The 13864-nt window shown below is 35.4% G+C and overlaps 1 protein-coding gene across 5 annotated transcripts in view; it reads left to right on the plus strand.

The window, feature by feature from the left end:
• FMN1 (formin 1) overlaps positions 1-13240 on the plus strand; it is a 176554-nt gene extending 163314 nt beyond the window's left edge. For all 5 annotated transcript variants that reach the window (XM_023928341.2, XM_086892712.1, XM_023928340.2 and 2 more), the window contains 3 exons: positions 3405-3554; positions 11920-12004; positions 13046-13240. In XM_023928341.2, coding sequence (XP_023784109.2) covers positions 3405-3554; positions 11920-12004; positions 13046-13090 — 280 coding nt within the window. In that variant the 3' untranslated portion in view covers positions 13091-13240. The remainder of the gene's footprint in view (positions 1-3404; positions 3555-11919; positions 12005-13045) is intronic.
• The last annotated feature ends 624 nt before the right edge of the window (positions 13241-13864 follow it).

Raw genomic sequence — 13864 nt, forward strand, 5'->3', positions numbered from 1 at the left:
TTTCTGAAAAACCCTAATGTAATCTTCCAGGAAAAACTTCATTTGTGTTTTTATCCAAACAGTGTACTGGTTTTTTGAGGTTTTAATTATTGTCAGCATTGAACTGAATGGGGGTTTTACAGACTATATAAATAACTGGTTAACTACTTTATGATGTAAAAATGTATTTCATCATCACTGAACATTTTCAGCACTTAGTATACAGCAGTAAGAAGCCATTGAAATCCCAATGTTTTTAATGCCTGAATTTGTGTGCCTCACTTAGGCCAGAGGAGTCAAAGTATGGAAATAGTGAGATTAATTGATTTATAGATGGATAGTAAAATATTCAGTAAGTTAATATTACTAATATGTTGCAGTCCACAACTGCAGGATCACGTACAAGGAAGCTAGAGTTTCTGGGAGCCGGCATGTAATACCAACGAGACGGGCCCCTGTTCATGAAACCATTTATTCAGCTTGGGAAGAAACTCAGATCCAGAGACAGAAAGCTCTGAGAAAAGTCAGGGTGAGGGGTTTTGAGGGACAGAACCCTTGAGGGTCTCCACCTTTGAGGGTGGACTTTAAGGTGAGGGACCACTAGAAACACAAGGGAGAAACCCCCAGGGACTCAAATGCAATCAGAACTCCTGGGCCACTCCTCCCAAGAGATCTGGTGTGGGATAACTTCATCCAGGGTTCACACTGCTCATCCTCCAAAGCAGGAGGTCAAAATTCATACTAGCTTTGCTTACAACCGTGCCTCTCACGTTAACAATGCTTATCTGAAACTAAATCTTTGCCTGCCTGAGGCACCTCACAACACTAATACATTTTGTTTGCCAATTTATAGTTTTTTGAGAGTAAAACATCCATCTTAGCTATGGACTTGCTATAAATGAACAGGGGTAAAGTTATTTTTAATTTCCTATTAACATTTTTTCTTCCTGGTCACTGCAGGCAGATCTGTGGTAATTTGGATTTTTATTGTACTTTTTTCAGACCATACTCACTCTTGAGACACCTCAGTTAGTTTTCCTAGGCAGTCAGGAAGAGGCAGATAAGGGGCACTTCCCAAATGCAGTTCAAGTTTAGGTGAACTGTTCCCGTCTCCTTGCAGAAGATGCCTAAATATTGACTGAACAACTGGCTGATGTCAGTTGGGACTTTACCTCGTCATTTCAAGTGTCTGACTGACTCTACTTAGCTACAAACCTAACTTCCTTGGCATAAGGCTCCTTCATATTCTACCTGCTTTGCCGCCTTTCAAGAGTAGAATAGACTCTCCAGGGTATTAAGCTGCATCCAATTTGCGGTTGACTTAGGGAATTAGCTGTCCGACACAGAGTTTGGTTTTTTTAGTTGCTAACTAAATATTCAGTATTTTAAATTGCAACTTTTAAAAGGTAGAAAGTAACTCAGGATGCTGAACTAAGGTGGGTGAAAGCAAAGCAGTACTAGTGGCAGACAGGCTGATGAAGAAAGGAAGAGAAAATGTGAAGTGTCGGAATGAAGGCAGAGACAGACTGTGCAGGATTTCAGGATCCCACCTCTGTACACTGCAGCTGGGATGGTGAAGGGTTCTGTTAGGTAAAAGAGTGCACAACGTTCCTGGAGCTGCTGTTACACGAAGCAAACATGAGAAGAGTCTCTGTTCTTGCTGCTCTTGGCTCAGCTATCCCAGTCAAAGTGCTATGAACAGCTGAGGAGTGTTTGGCCTAAGTGAATGTAATGCAAATTACATTGCCCACTAGACATAAATGGTTTTAACCATGTAATAATGTCTAAGGTGTTTTATATTTTTAGAGTTTGAAAACCAAAATGTTTTACATGGATATTTAAAGCTATATTGCATTTATTTATTTAGATTTATTTATTTATTTATTTTTCTCTTCATAGTGTCACTATAATTACGCATTAACTCTGGGTGTTATGGACTTATACACACGTATTTCATTCTGATTCTTTAAATATGGAACATCAGTTAGGTTGAAATTTAGTTTAATGTTTCATCCAAAACTTAATAAGAAATGTAAAAGGTTACGGTTATCATATATGAGGATTAAAAAAAACTTTTATTATAATAGCTTGCATTGAGCAATATGGGATATTGTACAGCATGGTTTCCTTAAAGTATGAAAAAGAAAAACCCAGAGCATATTGGCTCATGTAGCTAAAATCCAAGCTTCTTTATGAAGTAGCTGGAATATATATGGCTTTATTTTGGAGGGATAGCTTCTTTAGTTTTCAAAGGATGCTTTATATTCTTCAAGCCTAGCTAAAGAGCTTTAATTCCAAACTAAGTCAAGAAACCTTGAGCCTAACCTTGGTATTTCCATATGAAAACATGTAATGTGGACTATGCAAATGCAAATATAAATGAAGAAAGATGCTGAAGCTGCATCCATGGCTCACGTAACAAGTGTAGAATGGTTGGAAGAAGTCCTTATAGGTCTTCAAGATTATTTATTTTATTTTCAAGATTTACATCTCCTGTGTTTAGATTTAGAACCTATTCACAACTCTAAAGAAGAAAGAAATACTACTTATTTTTAAATATGTTGTTACTTTTGCTTTTAAATTATAGGATTATTTTTAATAAATATCACCAAATGTTTCAGAATTGTTGCATCTGCTTTGCAGAGAAAAGTGATTCAACTTTAACAAAGTGAACACACTTTTGTTTTTATAAGTACCTGTACCGTCATGTGGCTTGTTCCATTTTATCTATACAAAGTCATAAAGGTTAAAAATGCACAATCAGTTAAAATGCTCTTGGAAGTATTGTCTGGAATAAAAGAATACTTTGGAAATATCCAGCTGTATAGCAGTTCAGTAACAGACACATTATAAAATCTTTTTAAAAGCATTAAAATACTGGCAGTGTATTTTTGTAAAATTAATTGTTTATTGGCACATGTGGGAGGAGATTATTTTCGGTAGAAGTTTAGCAAAATTACTATTGGCACTGTCTATGACGTGGTTGTTGCTACTCCCAATTCTCCCTAAATACTAGAAGATTACTTTCAACCAGACCTAGAGATTTTTTCCTTATTCTTCCATAGTCCTTCAGTAAAGATAAATGGTAGAATAAGATCTTTATGGGAGTGCAGCAGAATGAAATAAATAACTATATTGCAGTATTTCCTGTAATTCCAGAAGTTAAGTTTTTCTTGTTATAATTGAATGCCCATGATTTGCCAGCATGACAGGTCTCTGTGATGGCTCCTGCATCTGTAAGTTATCCTCCTGGAAAAGAGGTGGGTGTTGGAAGGTTAGTTATACTTAGCACGAATTGCTGCTGTAACTTACAAGTCTAAGGAGAAATTACGGTAATTACCAGCTTCGACTACTGAATTAGAGAAACTGTTTCCCCAGTGGGCTTGTGTGTTGACTGGTTTTTTTTCTTCTCCCCTCCATTGCAGCTTTGAAGAAACAGTGGGATACTTTGGGATAAAGCCAAAGCCCGGCGAGAAGGAGATCACACCAAACTACGTTTTCACGGTGTGGTACGAATTCTGCAGTGACTTCAAGACAATTTGGAAACGAGAGAGCAAAAGCATTTCCAAGGAACGGTAAGGTTCTAATAAAGTCATTAATACCATTTTAGATGTCTGGGAAACTGCTGCTTCTCAAACCCAACAAATTATACTCCTATATTTCACAGGCGTCATTGTTTTCTTTCAGATCTAATGGACATCAAGGAAAGATTATTCCCTCAGGGTGCGTAGGAAAATTCACCAAAGGCATGCTGTCCCCACAAAAAGATAAACACATATAATCTGATAAATTACACTTTTGTAACCCCTTCCAATTACTAGCTAGTAAAATGAAAGGAGAGCTGTGCTAATTTATAACAGATTGCTTCTCTGTGCATTTTCATGTTGAACTAGCCTAAATGAGGCGATATTGCTGTCGCAGACAGTACAGACAAATAAAAGTGAATGCTTTTCCAGTTAATATACTGCACTTGCATCAAAGGGAAGCCCCAGAGATTCAGGCCACACTTAGCATAGTGTCGAAGCCCCACACTGAATTTACAGCACTACTTCTGACTTTTGGTGTCCTGCTGAGGACATCAAACTACTTGCCGCTAGATCTCACAACAGTCTCCTGATTTTATTAGTTAGAGTAAAAGAACCAAAAAACCTAAAACCTTCAATTATTTTCTTGATTTTCTTAAAGAAACTTTTACCCAAAAGCAGCAATTCTACTACAAGCTCATCATGCTCAGTATATTACAATTAATTTGAAAAGACCTGGAGTGGTAATGTAGTCATTCTTTGGAAAAGAATGGAGCACTTATTTTCAGCATGAAATTTAAATCCAGGTGTTTATTCCAAGCTAACAGAGTTAGATTAAAATGTCTTTAAAAGAACAAGCAAAAGTAGTACACTCATAGATTCATATAAAGTAGATTTTTTTGAAGGACTAGATGTAGAAGTTACAAATTCTTAATTATCAGCCTTACCCTCATTGTTTTATAGATCTCAGAGTTTTAAAACACTTGAAAGTTGTAGATTTTTGTGTCATTTATTGATTGATTTTGTAAGCTGACAACTGCAAACATTTGCGAAGAATCTTTTATTTCCTCCCTTATCTAAATCAATACACAAATTTGGTTTACATGGTAAAAACCGTATAAAATAAAAAGTCCCAGGCACATTGCTGTGGTCATGATAGAGATCGTCCCAGGGATATATTTTCTGCTGGATCATGACTTATTTTTATTCCAAAAGCAGTTAGGAGGAATAGAAATTAACTACCCAAGGACAAAATAACACCCAGATTATACATCCTTTCCTTTTTATGTAATTAGCACCTTCCTAATGGTACACAATGATCCCTTCAAGTAAATCGATTTGAAATGCCTTAACAGTACATAGCTTCTTAACTATGTAAATACAATAACTCAGAAATCTTTGTAAATAGACTGCTATATTCTGTGCTTTCATGTTCAGGTGAGGTGAGAATTTCTTGCAGTTTAATAGCTGTATCAGTCAAATCCACAGATAAAAACACAGAAAAATACATCATCACTTCTTCTAACAGATGCCTTTATTTTTGTTCAATGTAAAGCAATACCAGTAAAATGCAGAGCAGCAGTTACTGTAACACATCCAAGTGCTGGGACTTTCTGGGTCATATAGACTGTTTTTCAGAGCTCACTTCAAATTATTTTTACAAAGTTTCTTAGTCTCAAAGGACAGCTCATTGTCCTTTACATTCAAAATTCGGGTGATTCATCAAGATGATGAGCTGTTAAAATGAGGAGCCTTGAGTAAACAGTAAATTAGAATGACAGAAGAGATGTTTTCATCATTCTAAATTGTTCTGTATTATGCTACTGGAAAGAAGAACTAATGAAATCAATAGATTAGAATGGTGGAAAAGCTTTTTTCGTTACCTGAAAATATCTTGTAAAGTCTTGATCGTTTAATGGTCCTGTGAAACAAAGTATGAAACTAACAGTTGATGAGCTGCTGTCCAAAAAAGTTTGAAAGCAAGTTAAGAGTCATTGTGCACATTGGTAACTAAAAACCTTAGAATGACAGGAATGGACAGCTGTTTTCCTTAACTGGCTAATTAATTGGATGCAGTATTTGTTGTGCATTTTTAAAGATTGCAATTTAATTTAGAAAAAAAAGGAAAAAGGACTTTTTTTATTGTGAACCCTTATTTTGTTTTGAAGGAAGTTTTAAAGAGGAAAAAGCACCAATGTAAGTCAGTAATTGCAAACTTAGGTTCTGAAGCTGGGACATTGATATCATTATGTGAACATGTTTCAAATTGGAATACATTTCAAATTTCAGGAGCTAAAGAAACCCACTGTAAAATGTGTAGAAATTAGCTAATTATTTACATTTATATAGAAATTTTAATAGTGGATTGTAATTTGTCTCTCAAGAATATGACACATAAAATTAAAAATTTAGTTACAATATACAGAATTAACATTAATAAAATGAATCTTTAAAAATTTATTAGATTAAATTTAATAGTAGTAAATATAGATCAAAATATCTATGATTCCAAAAATAAAATTTTATATCCCAAACTAACTACACTGCCTTGTATAACAGACAACTTTAAAGTCTCTGAATTTTAGGAAAAAAGAGTTCTGTCTTTAACTAAATGACAGTCTCAGCTGCAAAGAGGCTGTTTCATTTAAAGCTACTTGGCTCCCAAATGTAACACAACTGTAGAAATCTAATGAGATTTCAATGAGATTTTTCCTTAAGGTGAAGGAAACACTTCAACTGAGCTGCCCTGTATTTAACTTAACCATGAAAATAGATTAGCTGCCTGCAAAATATAGTTGAGTCATTGTCTCTTTCCTGGACCAAATTTGCACATTATTTAGGAATGCAAGACAGACTTACAGATAAATAAGAAGCTATGATATGATATGATTTATATGATATATGATATGATACAACACAATATATAAATGACTATAGGCATAAAATGAAAACAATTTTCCAAACCATATGATGACAGTTTACTTTCCCTTCAATCCCAGAATTTAAGTGCAGTGGAATAAAATTTGCATTGACAATCACATAATTGGTGACAAAACTGTTGTAAACTTTTTTTGGCACTGTTTTGGAACAAAATCCAGTTTTTTTTGTTTTATAATTTGCAATGTGTATGCATTCAGGTACATCAACTGCTTTTATGTTTTTTTCTGTTTTCGAAATTTTGAGATGGTAACTGAATTTAAGACTAAAAAGTTGGTGTTTTTGGCAGTAAAGCATTTACAGCAAGGTAGATTGCATATATTTCCACTGTCACTTCCTTTTCTAACTACTAATTTTATTTGCATGTCTATGAATTCAGAACCAAAACAAGTATGTATTTATAACAACTTCATCAATTATACATATATGTATGAATGCCCATCCATAAATCAAGTCAAGATGTGTTAAATTATATTTTAATAAAAATGTGCTTATGCCTGTGTCCCTTTAAATATGAAATAATTAAAATGGGAAAGAAATCATTGCTCTTAATTTAACTCACTGCTGACTCTTGCAAAGATAAGATTGCTATAATTGTTACAGTACTGGACAAAGTAATCTCTTTCAGATCGAATATGCATACAAAGAGGTTAGAATTCAGAAATCAGAAACAGAACCAAAATTTGTCTCAATAACTGGAGAAGACATGATCATTATTTAATGAACAGAATTATATATTTCATCTTGAAAACGGAAAACACTTTGTCTGAAGATATCACGGGCAGCAAAAGCTTGCATTGCTTCTAAATGGTGACAGTGCAATATTATATTAGAAAAATCTAACAAGGGCTTACACATGAAGAGAGTTTCTAGCTGCAAAAGCATTCTGGCTTTGGCTGTCTTTATATTCTCCTAAATATCTGCCAGTGGCCATCTCAGATGGACTGAAATATATTTTTGTTCTGTAGCCCTTCTCTTCTAATTGGTTCTTCTTATGCACCAACTTTCCTAAAATCAAAAATGAACAATTTTTATTCCTTGTGACTACAGAGATAAAATATATCACTTGCTTTGTAGATATCTCTGTAGATAAACCACTGTCTAATACCTCCAGAATAAAAAGAAACATATTAAACATATTGGCAATTTGTGGTTTGATTACAAAATCCACTGACAACATACATTTTAATGTATTTTAGTGATTTAGTTAGAGAAATTTATTCTAAATTAAATCTAAATATTTGATCAGTAATAACCAAGTTATTTTCAGAAGATTTAGGCCTGAAGGCTTGATAGACAATTGTATTGTACAACACATGGAAGTGGCAACATTCAAACTTCACAGTCTTGTATAAGGCTCCTAATTTTCAAGCTAGCCAAGTACTCTGTAAAATCATCTGCCAGGTCAGGTAATAGACAAACATCTATCTTCTGAAAATTTTGATACTGAAATCTTACCTGTTCTATTTCATGGGCTAACAGTTTTCAGGAAATCGAGCTGTGACTTGAGGTTTAGTTTATGAGCTGCTCTCGCTCTATTAGGAACGGTGAGAAGAACGACACAGACTCTCTAGGGAGTCCATCAGGAGAATTTTCTCTCAGTATATTGCTTCAGGTAATTTTTATAGACCAATACATGAAAAGTACAGAAAAGAAACTCTTATTGGTTAGCAAACTAACACATCACCATCATTGGTCAGTGGGGTATATCACCCCTCGACCTTCTCTTGCAAGAAAACACGGAACAGACAAACAGCACCTGCAAGGCTGTTTTCTATCTCTGAAGATTGTTTTAATTCCTCCTTAAGATTTTCCAGGCCACTTTCTCAGGCAAGACCGAGAAAGCTATGTGGCCTGCAATTTCTACAGGCACCTTGCTCCCTGTTTCACAGTTAGCATCCATAAGCTGCATAGAGAAATAGGGCTGAGAGTAGAAAGGTATTTAACGCATGAAAGGAATTTGAGCTCTGGGGATTTTTCCCAGATTTAGTCCCGAGGGAAGTCACTGTTCAGCTGTGTTAAGAATCTGGACTGGGTATGCAGCTTGGCTCTAGACTGAACAGTTGATGTTGACTCTAGCTACCTCCACTTATTCATTTCCATCCATATCTGAAATTTTGTTTGCACAACATTTCCTTATGCCAAAACAGACTTGTGGGAGAAGTTTAAAGTTCTAGTCATGGGAAGCTCAGGTGGCACAGAACTTGTCATGCCAAGCTATTTCCTAACCCACAGCTATCCACATAACCCACCAGCTGCATGAAAAGAGCTGTAGAAGCGAAAGGAATGGATTTTCCAGATTATTGAGAACCAGATAATTTGGTCTCTGTTGTTGCACAATAACAGGGCCAGAACATAAGTATGTGAATAGTAATTGATTCGTTTACAATTTTGGTTTTCTAAACTGGGGAACTTCAGAGGGTGGAGTGTGCCAGTTCATACTGCCTTCTGTCTGACTTGAGTGGAAAGCAGAGGTGAAAATGATACTCAGTTTATCTAGTTAGTCCTTGGTTTGGTAATATCTTTTCCTGTAAGGGAAAAATTTATTTTCCTGAGCTTACAAAGGAAACTTTTTTATAATAAACACAGGCTTATATTTAGATTAGGTTTCTGTATCCCTAGGTACAAAATAAAAATAATTTTTAATAAAAATAATGTCTCTATTTTTCACTAATTACTTATAATTTAAGAGGCTTGGGTTTTTCCAATTTAAAGAGGAAGACACCACCTGTCACATAGAGGCAGGAAAAAGCCAATTACATTCCCATTGATTATAGTAAGGATACATATGCAGTATTGGAGTCGTGGTTCTCATATTTAAAAATACATAGGTTTGTTAATTTAATCCAGTGTTTTTCCATATTGTGTGTTAATGTTCATTCATTAAGGTGTACTGACTTCTGATCACAGTTGAAGGAGAACAACTTTCTCTTGAACACATCCATGTTGCAGCTCATCAGATTTGAAGGCTTAAATGCCCTGCATTCCATAATGTTTTGGCTTCATGATTGCTTGCTAAGTTATCCCATGGGTCAGGTTGGAAGGGAGCACAGTGGCTCACCTGGTCCAACCTCCCTGCTCAAGCAGGGTCATCCAGGAGCACATGGCACAGGATTGTGTCCAGACAGTCCATGGATATTTCCAGTGAGAGAGACTCCACAGCCTCTCTGGACAAGCTGCTCAAGTGTGCAGTCACCCCTGTCTCTTGTGTTGTGGTTCAGTTACTCTGTCATCCCTTCTGGTTTCCAGTCCTCTCTGTCCAAAACTGTCCTTGTCACTGTGAACTGTAGATTGTGGCCCTCCATTTCAGGGCTTGATTCTGTTTCAACACCCTCATTGTAAAAACCTTCTTCCTTATAACTAATCTAAATTGACCTTTAAATTTAAAACCATTACCCTTTTTCCTTTTACATAGGAATATGTAATAGGCCCTGCTTAAAATTTGTCCCCATCTTTCATTCTATTTTTAAAAATTCAGGTTTCCTAGAAGTAGTGAAAATATGCCATAAAATACACAGAACTAAGCCTATAATAGTGACAGGCATAATTTTCTTTTTAAGTCTAAAAGTTTGTAATCCCTGTAATTCTCCCTTTGGATGAAAGTGTGGACCCCAGACATTTGAGAACACTTCTAGGACCAAAGAGAATATGATCAAATAGAAAGTGTGCTTAAAATAAGGAAGAGCTGATCACTTGGTGTGATTCTGCTGAGCCTGAAGACTGTCTTGAAATCCATCATCATCTTTGCATAAACACTGTAGCTGTGAGGAACAGCCTGCTGTCCAGTGGGTGCAGTCATCCAGCATTAAGAAGTAAACTGTGCAGATTAACAAAAATAAAAAGATGGAATGGTGTGTAGTCACGTAGTTGTTTACATGTGGAAACAGGGAACACTAATTAAGGTCTAAAAATACACCAGTTGTATTTAAAAAATGTACAGAATAATAATCTCATACTGTGTATTTGAGGGTGTAGTTACAGCTTGAATCAATGCTGAAGCTAAACAGTGCTGAAAATAAGTTTAGTTGAAAGTAGTGTAACTGTTTCCTCCTATTCTTCAGCACTGGAAAGTAAGAAAACACCATGAATTATCCAGTAGATGCTTCTAAAATATGTAGAGAAGAAATTTTTTGTTTCCAACACTGATAACATTTCCAACATAGATAAAGACAGTAATGAACTTAGGAATGTGTTCGGTATTTTAGAAAGAATCCAGCTTGCTGCTATTGTTACAGCAAGGAAGTACACATCAGTAATTGCAGCTATAATCCACTTTCCTTTTTGCTTTTCTTCCAAAATTCCTCAAAAATTGAGTGTGTCAAAAGTGGTTTGAACTGGACATGGTATTTTAAATACTCTTTCACTGGCCATAGCAATCATTTCTGCCAGTGGAAGAAGTTAAATAGGAGAAGAAAGTAGAATTTTTCAGTTCAAGAGTGCCAAGAAATGTGTTGCTTCTAGTAAAGGACTGACTTGGTGTACATTACTGAAAATTGATTTGCTGATTTCTCCTTGCTTGCAAAAATTCACTCCCAACCTCCTTCCTTTTGCATTTTGCATATGGAATTATAAAGTAGCTGTAGGTACCGTCAGTATTACAGAGGCACTTAGCAGATCCTCTATTAGGAACCTAGAATTGTCTTTCCTTTTTATCACTGTTCAGCATGTAATTTCCTATGCACTTTCCTGTCCATACAAGAGTCAAGTCCCTGTTCCTTTAATTCTCTGTTTCTTCTTTTCCTCCTGATTAAACTCCTCATTGAGTTTTTCCTGTTAAATCCCCACAAAAGGAAGGGTTCTGTATGCAAGACCCTGAGAGCAGAAGGCAAAAAGCAGAGGAATCAGATGTGTTCTTCTTTCCCCTTGTCTCTACAGTACTTTTGGCAGCCTAGTCTGTAGCTGTACATAAGACAGCTTTAACTGCCCTGAGACAAGAAGTTCTTGTACCTCCTATTGTCACATCAGTGAGGCTGGTTAGTCAATTTCCATCTAAAGCAACACAGAAAACATCAATATAAAACTGGCAGATGCTTTCATTTCAAGGTTTTCAGAGGAAATATAATGTGTAGCTTGGCAAATGGCCTGCTAAAATAGCATATCCTATGTGTATGACAAATTAAGCCAGATAGAGTTCTTTTTTTAAGAGAAGGATCTTTTTGCCTTGATAGCACAGCTTTTTTGGTAGGAAAGATACTCCATAAAATCCAGACTCTGCAAGAACAGAGAAATTATTTTCCTGATGACATTTTCAGGGAGCAATACAGACAAGCTGTCCTTTTGCTTTTGATTTTCTCTATTTGAAAATGTACTTTGATCTACTTTTGGTAGTTTATTAAGTGCCTTTGAATAGTAAGCAGATTTTTCAGGCTAATGTGCCTAAAACAAAAGTTACTGTTGAGGCTTCTTACAAAGTATATACCAAGCAGAGCTAGAACTCTTTCATTTCATCGAATCTAATGACGCCTTTTCTGTGTTTCAGAATTAAAGTGGCTCAGCAATCAGTGAGCAAGTTAACTGCAGAGAAGAAAGTTGAAACGAAGAAAATCAATCCTACAGCTAGCCTGGTAAGATCTGGTTTTCAGTATGGCATTCCAAAGGGGCTTTATGACACCATTCTTGTCATTCAGAATGATGACTGGTTTCTACTGTTGTTGGAGAGTGTAGTATTTTTAATTTGAATGCAGCGAGTGATTTTCTTCCCAAGGAGAAATGTTAAAGCTTATGTCCTGCGGTAGTCAACAGTTATGTTTAACATTTAGTTCAATTGTACCTAGGCATGGCTCTGCTATTTTAGATAACAAAAAGAGCTGCTTTTGTGGTTTTTTCTTCCCTTCCACTGTAGTCTCTTGTATTTTTTTCCATGCTTCACTGCATATATTTGTCCAATGGTTGGAGTATCTGGTTTTCTCAAAACCTTAAAAATCTTGTTTTCTCTGTGGAATACTGGTAAAAGTGATTAAATCCCCATTTTATTCCTTGTTGTACACCAGTGTTTTCAATACAACAGAGTAAGAAATCTAATAATTTGCATTGTATATAAATCCTTTCTTTGTCTGTGTGCAAGACACATAGGTTAGACAAGCATTTCTCAAACTCTAGAAGGTAAGAGACCAAGGGAAGGAAATGTACATGAAGGAATCAGGGTATTATTTCCATTCCCAGCAGAGCATATCAGTTGTGGATCAGGCAGTAGAGATAATGACTACCCTCACCTGAGAAGAGGTAATTAAGGAAAATCATCTAGCTAATGCTAAATTAGAGCCTTTATGTCAGCAGAAACCATTCCAGACATGAGAAGGTATTAGAGATGCGTGGGTTTGAAATGTATCTGGTTTTCTCTAGCTGCACTGGTCTTCACAGATGTGTGTTTTTAAAGGTACACAGTATTTGACAAGTGTGTAATGAAAACAAACTTGGCTTTTCTACAGTAAGTAATGTGTTTTGAAGTTTTAAACCTTCTTTGAGCATTCCAAGCATTTTTTAATTAAAAAAACTGGAGCTGTGACTTATTTCTCTGTCTTCTAGACCAAATGATCATGGGAACGTGAGAGGAGATGGAAAATTATAGACAATAATTATAATAAAACTCTTTTTTTCTTTAACAGAAAGAAAGACTACGTCAGAAGGAAGCCAGTGTGACTGCCAACTGAAAGAAGATGAATGATAACAATGGAGTAATTTCATATCTTGCCTCATGCTTTACTACATCAATGGCCCAGGAAGCACCTTATGTTAGATACTGAATTCTGCTTTGCTGATCTGTCCCAAGACAATCCATTAAAGACTTTTGAGTTCCTTCAGAGGGGTTTGTATGTTCCGTGGAGGGAATTCTAAGAAGGTTCTTACATGGGAAGTCAAAATTTTTTTCTGTAATTCTTCCTTACATAGCTTAAAATGCATCTTGTTGTTAATGGTTAATTCAAGTATTCTGTGCATATTGTATTAATATGGAAGAGCTAAATGAGCATTTTGGATGCTGAGTTAAGTAATGACTAACAACCTGTAGGTTATTTACAGGGCTTTATGTAGATGAGAGCAAATATGCCATTCAGGTCACAAAGGTCTATTGCATCATGCTTTTCATTACTTCAGCAGTAACTGAGGTAAAATTGACTAATTCTAAATAATTTTACAGTGTCTAAGCATTGGATGCATCTTTCTAAAACTGATTAAATGTAATTATAAATTCATGCTGTATTTTGCTATAAATATTTTTATAGAAGCTTCAGCTTATGCTATTCATTGAAATGGGAGTAATATTTTGCACATAAAAAGGAATATTGAAATTATTTAGTTTTATGATTGATGGCATAACTGATTTATTATTTTTATGGTTTTAATCTAACATTTCCTAAATTTTGAACTGCAAAACAAAAATTATAAAATGTATATTTTTATTTCAGTATATATTGCAAATACCAGTT

The sequence above is a fragment of the Cyanistes caeruleus genome, chromosome 6, assembly GCF_971803275.1.
Source record: "Cyanistes caeruleus chromosome 6, bCyaCae1.hap1.1, whole genome shotgun sequence".
In the NCBI taxonomy this organism is placed as follows: Eukaryota; Metazoa; Chordata; class Aves; order Passeriformes; family Paridae; genus Cyanistes; species Cyanistes caeruleus.